General features: G+C 32.3%; 1 protein-coding gene across 1 annotated transcript in view; it reads left to right on the plus strand.

Moving 5' to 3' along the window:
• The first annotated feature begins 3,042 nt into the window (after nt 1-3,042).
• Nucleotides 3,043-18,487, plus strand: part of LOC143231651 (inositol monophosphatase 1) — a 42,372-nt gene continuing 26,927 nt past the window's right edge. Inside the window, exons 1-3 of the mRNA XM_076466199.1 lie at nt 3,043-3,250; nt 5,808-5,944; nt 14,059-14,163. Of these exons, the coding sequence (XP_076322314.1) occupies nt 3,182-3,250; nt 5,808-5,944; nt 14,059-14,163 (311 nt within the window). The 5' untranslated portion in view covers nt 3,043-3,181. The remainder of the gene's footprint in view (nt 3,251-5,807; nt 5,945-14,058; nt 14,164-18,487) is intronic.

The following is an 18,487-nucleotide window of genomic DNA, read 5'->3' on the forward strand; positions in this document are numbered from 1 at the left end:
GCCTAACTTTTTTTCAACACTGGCCAGCAACAAAGAACGTGTGTGAGTGTTGGATGTAAAATATTGTCCAGTATGAGAATTACTATTTAGTTTATTTAGTGACGATTTATTTAATGATTATTTAGTGTTCATGACAAGAATGTTAAAAGTTGATTATTTTAAAGGCGATAGTTATAGCAAGTTTTGTTATGTAATTCTGAATGAGTCATAGTTGTATATGCAGTTTAATTGTTATGCTTGGCTTTTGTAATATTGTGACGTACGTCATCTTACTCGAACGTTTTATATGTTATTTTGTGGTATTGCTGTAACTAGAGATCTTGATATTTCTAAATTTTTTGTTACGTGTTATAATTACGAGCAGGTGCAGTAAGTAAGTTAGTGAAAGGAAAAAAATTAGTGAAAGTGAAAGTAAAAATAAGTTAGACTATATGTGAAATAACCATAATGAGCGATTTTTAAAGTGAGTTTCACAGCTTGTTTTGTAATAATATAGTTAAAGGAGAATAATTTGTCTTGCCAATGGTGCTCTAAAGAACTGAGCCCTCTTGTGTAGACTTTGATTAGCAAGAAACAGTTATTTATAGCTCTGGATACAAGTGTGATAATTTATAGTGTAGAAAAAATTACATAGTTTGACTTGTTTTGATTACGTTATTTTAAAACAAGTGGATTGTATTCTGTCCGTTTATTATTGAAATTTGTCGCCAACATGTCACAGACGCCTCTGTAAAAAAATTGCAGAATTATAAAAACCTGGCAGTGAGGTAAAATAATTTTTAGACTCTACTCTTACTATAGTTCTTTATCTACACAAATTACCTGAAAAACCAAACAAATTCTGTTGGACAACAGATAATGAAAAAGGATTCAGCAAAATCTGAAAGGAGAATCAACTTCTACTCTGGTATTAAGATCTCCAATTCCTTAACATCAATTCACTTTATATGCATATGCTAGTGATTTTGTAGTGAGAACAGCATTTTTACAAGTATAACACAGAAAATAACAAGTAATTGCTTGCTACAGAAAGAAAAGAGGTCTTACGAGTATAACCTCAGAGTAGAAAATCACTCCAAAGAGTTGGTAGATGAACTATGAGAGAACTCTTTTACTTTTATAATAATATTGTTTAATTAAGAGGCTTTCAATCCAAGAAGAAGATCGTGTTGTAAGTTATTTTTTTGATATTTTTATTTAAATAATTGTTTGATAGAGGGTACATGACGTTACTATCAAGAGATTTCATGAAGCAAATAGATTTGTTTTTGAATTTCGTGCAAAGCTGCTCGAGGACTATCTGCGCTAGCCGTCCCTAATTTAGCAGTGCAATACTAGAAGAAAGGCAGCTAGTAATCACCACTCACCCCCAATTCTTGGGCTACTCTTTTACCAACGAATAGTGGGATTGGCTGTCACATTATAATACGCCCCCACGACTAAAAGGGCGAGCATATTTGGTGCGACGGAGATTCGAACCCGCGATTTTCAAATTACGAGTCGAACGCCTTAACTCACCCGGCCATGCCGGGCCTACAGCAAATAGAAAGCAAATAGAATGTAAGTACAAGAATCAGTGAAGAAACAAGTTACGGATTGAGATCGTTGAATGTCAGGTTGACTGTTATTGTCATTGCTTCTATGATTAAAAATATTACGTTTATGGTTTCCGTCTTTTATTAATAATGTACCATACCATTCTCGTATAAGCATTGTAACTTCGCAAATATTCAGATTTTGTAAAATTCGTAATGACTTACAATATTTTATCAGTAATGTTGAAATACCGATACGAAAAATAATAATTAATGGATTTAATAAACACAATTTAAATAAAATTATTAAACTATTGTGTAAGAAATATAAAATGCATTAAATAAATATAAAGAAATAAAATTTAAAGACATTTATATGCAAAAACGGCTTGTTTGGGTTGAGAAAATATTTTACATAGAAGAGCGAACAACGTTTCGACCTTCTTCGGTCATTGTCAATGAACCTGACGTCGGTCAATGAACCTGACGATGACCGAAGAAAGTCGAAACGTTGTTCGCTCTTCTATGTAAAATATTTTCTCAACCCAAACGTGCCGTTTTTGCATATAAATTTCTCAACAAGTGGGTTTCTCGACATCACTGAAAATTTAAAGACATTTTTACTAAAATTTCTAATAATGATTTTTAGTTATGAATGCTCATTGAATAACTTGGCACTAGTTTATGCGGATGTACACGTTACTGCATATAAAGGCTTTTTTACAGCATGATAGACGAAGTAAACTTAATGGGTGGTGGTTGGGTGTAAAACTAGTTAATTAACATAACTGGAAGGGACCCTTCATATTAGTATAATTCGTTTACTATACTACCAATTAGTGCCTTTCTACTATAATGGGGGCTGGAATATTAACTTCAAGAGGTAAGTTTATTTAATTTACGTATCCCCAAATGGTAGAACCTTATTAGTAATTTTTTCTTCTTCGTTCCTTTGGAAAGCAGTCATCTTCCCACAGCTATCTGCAGGCAATGAAGAGTGACATAGATGTGGGACGTCGTGGGCTTGAGCACCCACGTCTCGCTCTCCTAATTTTTATTTCTATATCTTTAATTATCATTTATATTGCTATTCGTTTACTTTATTTTATTTCTTTATGTAAAACTGACGAGTGGAGGTCAAGACTGATAGACGGTGTATCCCCACCGTAATGTGGGTCCACTTCCGCATTCACCTCCAAAACCTAGGATATATTTTATATCCCACATTATATTTTGTATCCTTGGGTCTTTTTAATCAGTGCAGCGTTTTTCATTTATTATGTTTTAATTTATTTTTGTTTCGGCTTGCTTTAAGGTTATAACAAATTAATGTTATATATATGTATGTATGAATCTTATGCATTTTGAGTAGAAAATAAATCATATACTAAAAATAAGGATATAGAAATATACATATATAAACAATTAATAAGTAAGTATCTACAGATTTATATATATATATATTCTTGTAGATTGATAGACAAACAGGTTAATTTGTTCTCAGATGTCGCTACCTTTGATTTAACTTGCTATAATAACAGTAGAGATGAAAGGGATTAGTGTTTGATATCTTGGCGTTTTTGATTCAACTTTATTTGAAAGGATTTTCATTCACGTTTTGTTTTTCGAAGCATCAAAAAGCTGAAATGCCAAACGAAACAGATTTGGACCAGTATTTTAACACAGCAGTAGATCTTGCAAGAGAAGCTGGAAAAGTAAACGTGAAGCTAAGAATTATATGTTAATTATTGTTATTGATATGATATATCAGTCTGCAAAGTTTTTTTTGTTATGATAACGCTGTGTGTATTGATATAGCATTGTCATTACACTAGAACTCTTATGAATTAAATCGTACTCTTTAAGTGCAATAGCTTTTTTTATTTCCTGTTCCTATGAAAGACAAGCATACACTTGCTTGACAGTGATTGAAAGATTATTATAATTTGATTCTTTTGGATTTGGTTACCGTCAGATTACTAGAATATACAAAATGGTACATAAGTCTGAGACAAAAAATTGAGTTTTACTTTAGCACGTTATGCACCACAGAACAGGTCAGATACTCATGCACCTGAAAAAATCATATTAAAATAATATCATGTACACGTATAAAACAATAGGAATAAAAAATGGCACAAATGAATTTCAAACATTGATCTGATGTTTTTTAGAAATTCCACCTTGTTATAAGAGATTTTCTTGCTTAGGTTTGTCAGATATGAATGATGTTCTTGCTTCTAGTTTATTACATTGATTTTAGCATGATGTGGTTTTTTTTTGTTTAAGTACACTTAGCATGCAGTTATGCACCACTAATGTTAAATGTAACCCACATGCACTGACAAGTACTTGTATTAGGGCTAATCTTTATTAAATTTACAATTTGGTGTTGCCAGTGTTTTTGGGCAAACTTCTCTGAGTACATACCTTACACAAACATGATGATTGATAAATGATGCATGATGGGCAGAGATTTCCAAACCTATATATGTTTAGTTTGTTTTGTTTCTTCAGCAAACCAATGAAATAAACAATGGTGGGGGGAGGGGTTAAAACTAGCATGTCACCAGTAGAAACATCTAATTTCAAAGCAGTAACACAAAACAATTGTAAGTATGATTGAAGCCTTTATTGCCATTGATTAGTAAACATTTGTTATTAGCTCATTGTCTCTACTTTTCATGTAACATGTTGCTATAACCATGTGTTCTCCTTTATGATTGTTTATTTTGAAAACTGTTATTATGAATTTTTGAGCAAATAAAAAGATTGGAGTCTCAAATCAATCTCGAAAGTATATAATTTGCTTTGATCATATTCCAAACATAGGGTATTAAGGGATATTGTGGCTATGTTTATTTTGAACTTGTAATAAAATTAGGTTTTTAAGCACATGACCTCCTTTACCTATGTATCTAGTGTAGATTCTCAAATTATGTCATTTTATTACATCATTATAAATAACAGCCAAGGCATTTGTTATCAGTAACTGAAAGGGAAAGAATGAATTGCATTCTTCAATAAAAAATCACTGAACATGAAATTAAGTGAAGCCATTTATGTATTCTCAATTACTTCAAAAGGGAATATATATATAGTGCATAATGCTTTTCACACCATATTTAATTCCTACTGTGTGCAGATGATTAGGGTGGATTTGAAATGAATAAGTCACAAATTAACTCTTTTTCTTGTGATAAAAGTCCTTGAAAATGGAATTACATAGCAGGTGTGTATCTCTGACGGTATAACTAACATTCAAGTGGTGTGATTGGTGATAATTTTAGGCTGAAATGACTTTTAAATTACAAAGCTAAATCTGTGTGTGATAATCAGGGGTCTATTTATGAAAACACACATGGTGAGATACATGTAAAAAGTCCACAGAATGGATAAAGTAGATCACCATTTTAATTCAACTCCTTGTATATGCTTTGCACATCTTAGTATGATGCTATATTATAATAAAAGCTTACATTTATGATCTGTATAGGTAATGTAATAAATAACTATTCTTGTCAGTTTGCTATAGCTGCATTTACTATGGAAATGTAAAGAAGATAACATTAATTTCCAAACCTGTCTTTGTTCATACATACATACATAACTGATAAGTATTTGGGTGATAAGTTTCATATTTGTATTTTTAGAATAGATAGTACCTGTAATATTATCATAGAAAAAAGGAAAACTTTCATATAGTTTTTTTTTTTTTTTTATTTTTAATCTAAAATAAATATTATCTGGTAAAGGAGAACACGTGTTAAAAATATTAATTTTCACGAAGGTTGTAAAAATTAGACAGAATGTAACGTGAGTTCTAGGTGTTTGACATGAGGTTTTTCAGTGGTTATATTTTCAAGAACTATAAATTATACTTGGAGGATATTTTTTTTCAATATTTTCCATTTCTAAAATGGACACTTAAAAAAATCTGGCCCATTAAACAAGATGGCAGGTAACCAAAAAAACAAGAGAGATAGGTTGAATGATGTAATAAATGTTGAGTTATTTTGTATGCACTGACTTTTGTAAGCTACCAGTATATTATACAGTAACATCAGAAGGAGTTGTAGAGTTATAATCTGTGAAACAACTTAAGTAGGATAAAATTCCATTTTTCAAATATCTTAGATTTAAATTTTTGAATCAACAGTGTAACAGTTACCATTACTGAGTTGTTAATTTACCACAGTGTAACAGCTACCATTACTGAGTTGTTAATTTGGTAAAATTTTCCATGAAAGTGTTTTTGTTTTAACTTTTTAGGTCATAGTTGAAGCTGTAAAATCAACTAAAAGGTCATTTGAAATAAAATCCTCACGAATTGACCTAGTGACAGAAACTGATAAGCAGGTGGAAGACCTTTTGATTAAAGGTTTTCAGGACAAATTTCCTGATCACAGGTGAAGTTGTGTGGAATTTTTTATGCAAATTTTTAAGTAATGCAGCTAGATTTATCTGTAGTTTAGGGTCTAAAGATAGGAAAATTGTGTGGTTACATAATGAAATATGTTCTGAAGAGAAGAAATGTTTGTATATATTAAATGCTGATACCAACATTGTAGTTAAAGTATCCTATAAAAGAAAAGAATTCTTAGTGTTAGTGGAGAGTAATAATTGTAGGATATTTATGCTCATTTGTTAAACAAATGTAATAACTGAAAATTAAATGAAGATTCTACCAAAAGTGAAGTAGAATTAATTTAATTAAACTGAAAGAAGATACTTCTGTAGCTCCATAACCTATGAATAGTTTTAAGTATGTAAAAAAATTATATATTCAGGGATCAAAGTCCCTGAATTTGTCAGCTATCCTAAGGTTAATAAAGTTAACATACTTCGTGAGACTCATGGCATCTATTTGAGATCTCTGATAGAAAGCATAAATGTGAGGTTTTTGATAGATCCCATTATTGGACGTAGTTCTTCCTCAAGATATTTTATAAACATATTAGAAGAATATGAGTAGTCTTGGTTGCATTATTTGTCTATATTTGAACAGATAGCACTTAATTCTTGGAAACCATGAGAGAGTATGGGTTCATCAAATTTGATACAACTTCATAGATGGTGTATTTGGAGTTGTAAACACTAATTCAGAGTTTAATTTCTGTACGTTTATCCATTAGTAAAGCTGCTAAATATGGATAACATGATGGATGCCATTTTAAGATCATTGTCTATAAAGCTACTAAATATGGACTACACAATAGATGCCATAGCAAGAACATTGTTTATGAAGTAACTAAATATGGACTACATGATGGATGCCATAGCAAGAACGTTGTCTATGAAGTTACTAAATATGGACCACACGATAGATGCCATAGCAAGAACGTTGTCTATGAAGTTACTAAATATGGACTACATGATAGATGCCATAGCAAGAACGTTGTCTATGAAGTTACTAAATATGGACTACATGATAGATGCCATAGCAAGAACATTGTTTATGAAGTTACTAAATATGGACTACATGATGGATGCCATAGCAAGAACGTTGTCTATGAAGTTACTATATATGGACTACATGATAGATGCCATAGCAAGAACATTGTTTATAAAGTAACTAAATATGGACTACATGATGGATGCCATAGCAAGAATGTTGTCTATGAAGTTACTAAATATGGACCACACGATAGATGCCATAGCAAGAACATTGTTTATGAAGTTACTAAATATGGACTACATGATGGATGCCATAGCAAGAACGTTGTCTATGAAGTTACTAAATATGGCCGATAGATAGCAAGAACATTGTTTATGAAGTTACTAAATATGGACTACATGTTAGATGCCATAGCAAGAACATTGTTTATAAAGTAACTAAATATGGACTACATGATGGATGCCATAGCAAGAACGTTGTCTATGAAGTTACTATATATGGACTACATGATAGATGCCATAGCAAGAACATTGTTTATGAAGTTACTAAATATGGACTACATGATAGATGGCATAGCAAGAACGTTGTTTATGAAGTTACTAAATATGGACTACAAGATAGATGCCATAGCAAGAACGTTGTCTATGAAGTTACTAAATATGGACTACATGATAGATGCCATAGCAAGAACATTGTTTATGAAGTTACTAAATATGGACTACATGATAGATGCCATAGCAAGAACGTTGTCCATGAAGTCACTAAATATGGACTACATGATAGATGCCATAGCAAGAACATTGTTTATAAAGTAACTAAATATGGACTACATGATGGATGCCATAGCAAGAACGTTGTCTATGAAGTTACTAAATATGGACCACACGATAGATGCCATAGCAAGAACGTTGTCTATGAAGCTACTAAATATGGACCACACGATAGATGCCATAGCAAGAACATTGTTTATGAAGTTACTAAATATGGACTACATGATAGATGCCATAGCAAGAACGTTGTTTATGAAGTTACTAAATATGGACTACATGATAGATGCCATAGCAAGAACGTTGTCTATGAAGTTACTAAATATGGACTACATGATAGATGCCATAGCAAGAACGTTGTCTATGAAGTTACTAAATATGGACTACATGATAGATGCCATAGCAAGAACATTGTTTATGAAGTTACTAAATATGGACCACACGATAGATGCCATAGCAAGAACATTGTTTATGAAGTTACTAAATATGGACTACATGTTAGATGCCATAGCAAGAACATTGTTTATAAAGTAACTAAATATGGACTACATGATGGATGCCATAGCAAGAACGTTGTCTATGAAGTTACTAACTATGGACTACATGATAGATGCCATAGCAAGAACATTGTTTATGAAGTTACTAAATATGGACTACATGATAGATGCCATAGCAAGAATGTTGTCTATGAAGTTACTAAATATGGGCTACATGATAGATGCCATAGCAAGAACATTGTTTATAAAGTAACTAAATATGGACTACATGATGGATGCCATAGCAAGAACGTTGTCTATGAAGTTACTAAATATGGACCACACGATAGATGCCATAGAACATTGTTTATGAAGTTACTAAATATGGACTTGTAGATTAGCAAGAACATTGTTTATAAAGTAACTAAATATGGACTACATGATGGATGCCATAGCAAGAACGTTGTCTATGAAGTTACTATATATGGACTACATGATAGATGCCATTAGCAAGAACATTGTTTATGAAGTTACTAAATATGGACTACATGATAGATGCCATAGCAAGAATGTTGTCTATGAAGTTACTAAATATGGACTACATGATAGATGCCATAGCAAGAACATTGTTTATGAAGTAACTAAATATGGACTACATGATAGATGCCATAGCAAGAACATTGTTTATGAAGTTACTAAATATGGACCACACGATAGATGCCATAGCAAGAACATTGTGTATAAAGTAACTTGTGACAGATTCTCTTGTATCTACATTATCAGAAACTTGATGACCAATACATGATAGAATATATGAATATGTGTGTGTCATTCAAAATCTCAGTACTGGCCATGCCATTACTAAACATTTTCAAAGAGAACATAGGATAACATCAGATATCAAGATCTTATCTAAATGTTATATTTTTTTGGACTTAAAAATCAATTTGAATCAAGGAAATGAAATCTATAATGCATGTATATAAATGTCAATCTCTAGTGTAGAAATTTTATGGTATTCTTAAGACTAATGTATTTGGAAATTTGGCAAAATTTATACATTCTCATTATAGTAAATATATTTATCAACACTGTTTATACACAAATATAATAAGATTAGATATTAGCTATAGATACAATTATGAAGATGTATATTACATACATAATGTATGCTGTATTATGTTTTATGGTTTTAGTAGTTAATATAATGGTTTACATATTTATTATTGGCTTGGTTTCTTTCAACAATTTATGCTCAGAAATGTTTGATATGAGTTGAACATTTTAGATGTGTATTGATGTTTGATTAGCTAATTATGGTGTTTCAGTTTAGTTTAGTTGGTAACAGCTCATAACAAAGTTGTAAGAGCAAAAATGTTAGGGTGATAAAGATACACAAGTTGTTTTTTTGTATAATTTAATAAAGTGTTAAGGGTTTTGTGTTGGAATTTATACTGTTTGCTGGGGAAGTGAAATTTATTTTATCTGTGTGTGTATGTATACATATGAAAACAATTTATCTGTGTGTGTATGTATACATATGAAAACAATTTGTTATCTGTGTTTGTATGTATACATATGAAAACAATTTGTTATCTGTGTGTGTATGTATACATATGAAAATAATTTGATTTATTTTTTAATTAATTGAGTATTTTATAGTATATCATTTTCAGTTTATTTATAATAAAATTGTTGTTGTTGTATCAGACATTTTCATTAGTGTTTATTATGCAAATTATAAAAAGTCAAAGCAAGTGTTTCTTGATGTGTGAAACCAAGTTGATGTGATTACTTTTGGTTCATTTTGTGATCATTTTGAGCATCTTGTATGAATAGTGATGTTAAGAAAATAGCAATGCAAAGTTGAAATGTAGTACATTGAGTTGCAGTAATATTTTAGTCAAACTGGTGTAGACCAAATTACAGTAAACTTGTACAAAGTAATATTGAGATGACAAGAGGTTTAAGTAATGTAATAAGACAGTTTAGGTATATTGCATATTTTTTGTTGAAGATAATTTGTTACAGATTTTGCTAACTTGAAATTCTGAAAGAAATGGGAATGCTTTATGTATGTGTGATATTATTGTGGCTGAATAATATGCTATCTATGTGTGATATTATGATGACTAAATAGTACACTCTCTGTGTGTGATATTATGATGATTAAATAGTACACTCTCTGTGTGTGATATTATGATGATTAAATAGTACACTCTCTGTGTGTGATATTATGATGATTAAATAGTACACTCTCTATGTGTGATATTATGATGATTAAATAGTACACTCTCTATGTGTGATATTATGATGATTAAATAGTACACTCTCTATGTGTGATATTATGATGATTAAATAGTACACTATCTGTGTGCGATATTATGATGATTAAATAGTACACTCTCTATGTGTGATATTATGATGATTAAATAGTACACTCTCTGTGTGTGATATTATGATGATTAAATAGTACACTCTCTGTGTGCGATATTATGATGATTAAATAGTACACTCTCTGTGTGATATTATGATGATTAAATAGTACACTATCTGTGTGTGATATTATGATGATTAAATAGTACACTCTCTATGTGTGATATTATGATGATTAAATAGTACACTCTCTGTGTGTGATATTATGATGATTAAATAGTACACTCTGTGTGTGATATTATGATGATTAAATAGTACACTATCTGTGTGTGATATTATGATGATTAAATAGTACACTCTCTATGTGTGATATTATGATGATTAAATAGTACACTCTCTATGTGTGATATTATGATGATTAAATAGTACACTCTCTATGTGTGATATTATGATGATTAAATAGTACACTCTCTATGTGTGATATTATGATGATTAAATAGTACACTCTCTGTGTGTGATATTATGATGATTAAATAGTACACTCTCTGTGTGTGATATTATGATGATTAAATAGTACACTCTCTATGTGTGATATTATGATGATTAAATAGTACACTATCTGTGTGTGATATTATGATGATTAAATAGTACACTCTCTGTGTGTGATATTATGATGATTAAATAGTACACTCTCTGTGTGTGATATTATGATGATTAAATAGTACACTCTCTGTGTGTGATATTATGATGATTAAATAGTACACTATCTGTGTGTGATATTATGATGATTAAATAGTACACTCTCTGTGTGTGATATTATCGTGATTAAATAGTACACTCTCTGTGTGTGATATTATGATGATTAAATAGTACACTCTCTGTGTGTGATATTATGATGATTAAATAGTACACTCTCTGTGTGTGATATTATGATGATTAAATAGTACACTCTCTGTGTGTGATATTATGATGATTAAATAGTACACTATCTGTGTGTGATATTATGATGATTAAATAGTACACTCTCTGTGTGTGATATTATCATGATTAAATAGTACACCTCTGTGTGTGATATTATGATGATTAAATAGTACACTCTCTGTGTGTGATATTATCGTGATTAAATAGTACACTATCTGTGTGTGATATTATCGTGATTAAATAGTACACTATCTGTGTGTGATATTCTCGTGATTAAATAGTACACTATCTGTGTGTGATAGTTATCTGTGTGTGATATTATGATGATTAAATAGTACACTATCTGTGTGTGATATTATGATGATTAAATAGTACACTCTCTATCTGTGTGTGATATTCTGTGTGTGATGATTAAATAGTACACTCTCTGTGTGTGATATTATGATGATTAAATAGTACACTCTCTGTGTGTGATATTATGATGATTAAATAGTACACTCTCTATGTGTGATATTATGATGATTAAATAGTACACTCTCTGTGTGTGATATTATGATGATTAAATAGTACACTCTCTGTGTGTGATATTATGATGATTAAATAGTACACTCTCTGTGTGTGATATTATCGTGATTAAATAGTACACTATCTGTGTGTGATATTATCGTGATTTAAATAGTACACTATCTGTGTGTGATATTATCGTGATTTAAATAGTACACTATCTGTGTGTGATATTATCGTGATTTAAATAGTACACTATCTGTGTGTGATATTATCGTGATTTAAATAGTACACTATCTGTGTGTGATATTATCGTGATTTAAATAGTACACTATCTGTGTGTGATATTATCGTGATGATTTAAATAGTACACTATCTGTGTGTGATATTATCGTGATTTAAATAGTACACTATCTGTGTGTGATATTATCGTGATTTAAATAGTACACTCTGTGTGTGATATTATCGTGATTTAAATAGTACACTGTGTGTGTGATATTATGATGATTAAATAGTACACTCTCTGTGTGCGATATTATGATGATTAAATAGTACACTCTCTATGTGTGATATTATGATGATTAAATAGTACACTCTCTGTGTGATATTATCGTGATTAAATAGTACACTATCTGTGTGTGATATTATCGTGATTTAAATAGTACACTATCTGTGTGTGATATTATCGTGATTTAAATAGTACACTATCTGTGTGTGATATTATCGTGATTTAAATAGTACACTATCTGTGTGTGATATTATCGTGATTTAAATAGTACACTATCTGTGTGTGATATTATCGTGATTTAAATAGTACACTATCTGTGTGTGATATTATCGTGATTTAAATAGTACACTGTGTGTGTGATATTATCGTGATTTAAATAGTACACTCTCTGTGTGCGATATTATCGTGATTTAAATAGTACACTCTCTGTGTGCGATATTATCATGATTTAAATAGTACACTCTCTGTGTGCGATGGTATCGTGATTTAAATAGTACACTCTCTGTGTGCGATATTATCGTGATTTAAATAGTACTCTCTCGTGATTTATCGTGATTTAAAGTACACTCTCTGTGTGTGATATTATCGTGATTTAAATAGTACACTCTCTGTGTGCGATATTATCGTGATTTAAATAGTACACTCTCTGTGTGCGATATTATGATGATTAAATAGTACACTCTCTGTGTGCGATATTATCGTGATTGAATAGTACTTTATCTATGTGTGACATTAGGGTCATTCCATGTCAAATCATCCAGAAGTGTTTTTTTTTCAAGTAAAGAAACGTATGTTCAGAGGATACTTTAAAACATTATAACTTAAAAAGTAGGTTGAACACCATCTTGATTTTTTTTGTAGATCATATTCAGAGATGTAAGAATATATGGTTAAAATCTGAAAAGGCTAGATAACTGGTGACATAGTCAAACTGTGGCCTGAAGTAGGGCTATTTTTAGCTAAGTCATAAAAAGTTGCATGCAACTAAATTTGTTATAGATAGAATTTTAATTACAACAATTGCTGATTTATCAACTGATATGTTATAGGAAATTTGAAAACAAAATTTAGCTTTGTATCATATTAAGTCTTAGAGCTATGGCTTATTACATAAACCAATGTTTTTTACAATTTTGGGTTTTCAGGTGAGTTTACAGCCTCACTATGCAAATCCTAAGAGAGATAAACTTGGTTTGAGACCATTTTTGAATTCTGTGAGATTAATTCAGTCAGTGTAGCAAATTTCAGCCTTCTACCACCATTACTCTTGCAGCTTTAAGCAGACAAAGTTGTTCGAAAATAAATTTGCCAAAATAACAAAAAAAATTAATTAAGGGCTGTAAATCAGAAACTATTAGAGATATTGATCTAATCTTTGGTGATTTGTCATTATATGGGTAGATGAGCACATGTGAATTTTTTCAAGGGATTCTGTAGAGGTCACCCTGGATTATTTGACATGGAATGACCCATTATCATGATTAAATAAAGTTTTCAAAATTTATTAAGGAATACTTATACATGTATACTTAGTTGCCATCATATAATATTACTATTTCTCTGAAACGTATAGGTTTATTGGAGAGGAATCTACTTCAGCTGGTCAGAAATGTGAACTTACTGATGCTCCAACTTGGATAATTGATCCTGTTGATGGAACCATGAATTTTGTACATAGGTGAGAACTTTGTTATTGTAGGATCATCACAGGTAGGGCTGGTTATTGTGATATGTATTATTGTACATTATAAACAAATATATCCGTTAATTTCTTTTATTGTTCTTTCTACAAATAACTCGGGGTAGCAGATTTTGTAAAAACCATGCATTGTGGACTAATGTAATTGACTGCTTGGCAATATAACAAGCCAACATGGTGAATCATGCTTTGCATAAGAATTATACGAAAATATTGAGAACAAGAGGAAATTTTTGTTAGCATTGCCACTTGAATTTTTTTAGGCAAGATTAGAGTAAGTTGATCTGTAAGCTCTGTTTTTTCTTTCTATTAGCTACATCTTTATGCACCAGAATAACTCAGTTTTTGACTTGGCTCTTTGATGAAGGTTTTATACATCTTCCACAGCCACCATTGTTTGTAACATGCTTATCAACTATCATTCGATTGTTGCAGCTACATACATTTGAGTCCACTGTACTCTTCAGATTTCTCTCATCGTTATGGGTAATTGATCCCAAATGATCATTCCAGTTCAATTACAAGTAGATTCAGATTACCTATTCTTTCTATAAATCTGTTTGTGACCTGACTCTTATATGCCATGTACACCCTTTATCTGCAAGTTTAAGTTTAATGGCCACTGACCTATGGATATGACTAGTCATAATGATTTGCTCTCTTTGTCCACAGACCATTTTCTTATTCACTCGATGTCCTCAGATCAATTCATTGTACCCAGTATTCTGTCACACAGGAAAGGAGTTCAGTCCTTTTCTCTGATTTATTTACTCACTGTTTCTCTCCACATTCAATCAGATTTTAATATTGGTCATTTTCAGTGAGAGTGTAATTGCCCACTGGAGGTCACTATGTAAAATGGTATATGAACCTTTTGAAATACCTTTTACTCACATTGTTTGCTTGATATGGCAGTTTCTTCATCTATGGGTTTTTGCCTATCCCTTGTAGCCATCTTAATTATTTATGCTAGATTATTCAGAGGAATGAGTATTTTTTATTTCTTCCTTTAAGGGTCCTTTACTTTGTTTTTACAGGATCTCTGTGGCAAGTGTTCCATACAAGGAACCACTGTTTAACTATAATTACTACCAGTTGTAACAGGCCCTGTAAAAATGAGGTGTTCCATATGGCCACAGAGGAGCTCACCATGTGGTATTACCATCCTATGCTGGACCACCACTCATAGACTATCATAAATAAAGCTAAAGGGAATCCTGTCTGTCCCAGCTAATCATTAAATTGAATAAATTGGGGTAGGTTTGCTTTAATAATTTGGGGAACTTGGTTCACCTATTGCAATGCTCATCAGGATTTCCTAACATTAATTATCCCCCAGATTTTACTTGTGGAGCTAAGGAGTCCTTACAACACCCAGTTTCCAGTCATTGAGGTAGTGGATTGGAGAAGAATGTGATGCTGGGGACCCTCCTGCCCATATCCTGGATACGTTTTTCAGATGACAGAAATGGGTGTGCCAGCTTATTCAGGAGTTTATTCATAATATAATTCCTAGTTGATGTTCAGTTATCAGGTTGACCTTTCTTTTTGATTAACATTAGATGTGTATATTGTTCATGGAAGGATATCTAATATCTCCTCATAATTCTGATTGCAGAGTGATCCCATTCTGAATTCTTGTTTAAGCACAATTGTTCCATGTCCTCTTCATAATTCTAAGGGTAAGAGGAGAGCTTCTTACCTACTTTGCTGAGAAGTGAAGATGAATGCTAATAATTCCAGGCCAGATGGGTTCTGTTCTTTTGTACCCAGCATAGCCAGATGGTTAGGGTGCTTGACTTACAGTCTGAGGGTTACAGGCTCCTATCTCTGTCCTACCAAACATGTTTGCCCTTTTAGCCATGTGACATAAAGTGATGGTCAATTCCACAAGTCATTGATAAAAGACTAGTAAAAACTTGGCAGTCTGTGGTAATATCTAGTTACCTTTCTTCTAGTCTTTCACTGCTAAATTAGGGATGGATAGGATAGTGCACCTAACCCTTGTATAGCTTTGTGCAAAAGTCAAACCAAACCAGTCTGTTCCTCTGGTTGAGTAAAGCATGTACCTGATGACAAAAAACCCACTTATTAAAAATGTATCTCAGGAGATACAAGGATGTACAATCTCATTATTCTAAAGCCTGTGGGTATTAACATACTCATGCCAGTTATCCTGAGACACAAGGCATGTACAATCTCATTATTCAAAGCCTGTGGGTATTAACATACTCATGCCAGTTATCCTGAGACACAAGGCATGCACAATCTCATTATTCAAAGCCTGTGGGTTATACCATACTCATGCCATTATTCAAAGCATGTTGTGGGTTATACCATACTCATGCCAGTTATCCTGAGATACAAGGCATGCAATCTCATTATCCCATTATTCAAAGCATGTTGGTGGGTTAACATACTCATGCCAGTTATCCTGAGACACAAGGCATGCACAATCTCATTATTCAAAGCCTGTGGGTTATACCATACTCATGCCAGTTATCCTGAGATACAAGGCATGCACAATCTCATTATTCAAAGCCTGTGGGTTATACCATACTCATGCCAGTTATCCTGAGATACAAGGCATGCACAATCTCATTATTCAAAGCCTGTGGGTATTAACATACTCATGCCAGTTATCCTGAGATACAAGGCATGCACAATCCCATTATTCAAAGCCTGTGGGTATTAACATACTCATGCCAGTTATCCTGAGATACAAGGCATGCACAATCCCATTATTCAAAGCCTGTGGGTATTAACATACTCATGCCAGTTATCCTGAGATACAAGGCATGCACAATCCCATTATTCAAAGCTTGTGGGTTATACCATACTCATGCCAGTTATCCTGAGATACAAGGCATGCATGATTCCATTATTTAAAGACTGTGTGCTACCTTTTGAACTTCTTCAGGTGAAGGAGGTTTGTTCTCTTCAGTATTGCTTACTTTTTTGTTGTGATTCTGGGGTTTGAAACACATCTCTCTATGACTACAAACTAGAACCCAATCAAAAGTAAACTCTCTATATACTGTAGCTGTACAATGGCCCTAGCCACCAACGTGGATATAGGGACCAAGGCTCCTTAATTCCAACCCTAAGAAGTGGAACCTCGGCTGTATGGTTGGAGCTGGCCTATACCAATGATTACTCATGCACAGTTCCACCCTTGATGCATATGAAAAGCATACTTTTCCTAATTGGGTACTATTCTTATCATGGTACACCCTTAACCTATACAGAAGCCTTCTGTATGGATAATGTCTTTGCCTGCCTCTCCACCATCTCAGTATATAATTCTAATTGTAAGTGACAGCAGACTTAGGTATGTTTTGGAAGTCAACACTCTTTCCCACTGAGAGCTGGTTTTAGAGACTGGGATGGTATAGGTCTCAAAATTGATAACATTATCTGAATGAGGTGCTTATACAGTACCAGGATAGGGGGTGCATTGCTGTAGGTGGAGAATATCATGAGACATATCTCCAAGGGTAAGTGGGTGTGGTATAAAAGACTGGACAAAATCAAGCAAGACAAAATCTGATCAATGCTGATTGTAAAGAAGAAATCCTGGCAGTCAAGTAATAGCTATAAATGTCAGTGGAGGTAAATATTTATTGGAAATACATTTTCAGTTCAGGAAGATGTTAACTTTTGACAGAAAGTGATAGAAACATTATAACCTGAGCACCTTCCAGAGGTGGACCTGTCGTCTTCCCAGTTTGTCCGTGAAGAAGAAAGGCCCACCTTTCAAAAGCATTTGGATTATAAGGTATTTATCAGTTTGTACCAAATTTCTTGAACCCATGCATTTTTGAGTTGACATTATCAACTTTACTTGTTTGTGGATTAATAGTAATCTATTGCATTATTTTTCTTTTTGTATAGTTGTTAATCTAGTATAATTAGTGATTTGGTTTAATGATGAGTCATCATTATAAGGCTTTTTGATAACATTTTTAACACACTATGTGTTTGACTCGGAAAGTTTCATTTCATTCAGCTGTAAACTTCAGAGGGATTGTTCATCTGTGGTAACTCGTATGTGCCAAGAAATAAACCAATTTTTGTTTTAAACTACATTTGTAGGCTTGTTAATTGTTTCTTGTTTCACATTATTTCATATTGTAGTGTTTTTAATTTAGACATTTGTTTTGTTGTTTAGTTAGAATGAAGTATAATATAACATAATGGGTATCACTGATGTTTGGAATTTTCTCCAACCTTAAGGTAATTAGTTGTTACTTTATCATTTGGCTTGGCATGGCCAGGTGGTTAAGGTACTTGTAATCTGACA

Source organism: Tachypleus tridentatus, chromosome 11, assembly GCF_004210375.1.
Source record: "Tachypleus tridentatus isolate NWPU-2018 chromosome 11, ASM421037v1, whole genome shotgun sequence".
Taxonomy (NCBI): Eukaryota; Metazoa; Arthropoda; class Merostomata; order Xiphosura; family Limulidae; genus Tachypleus; species Tachypleus tridentatus.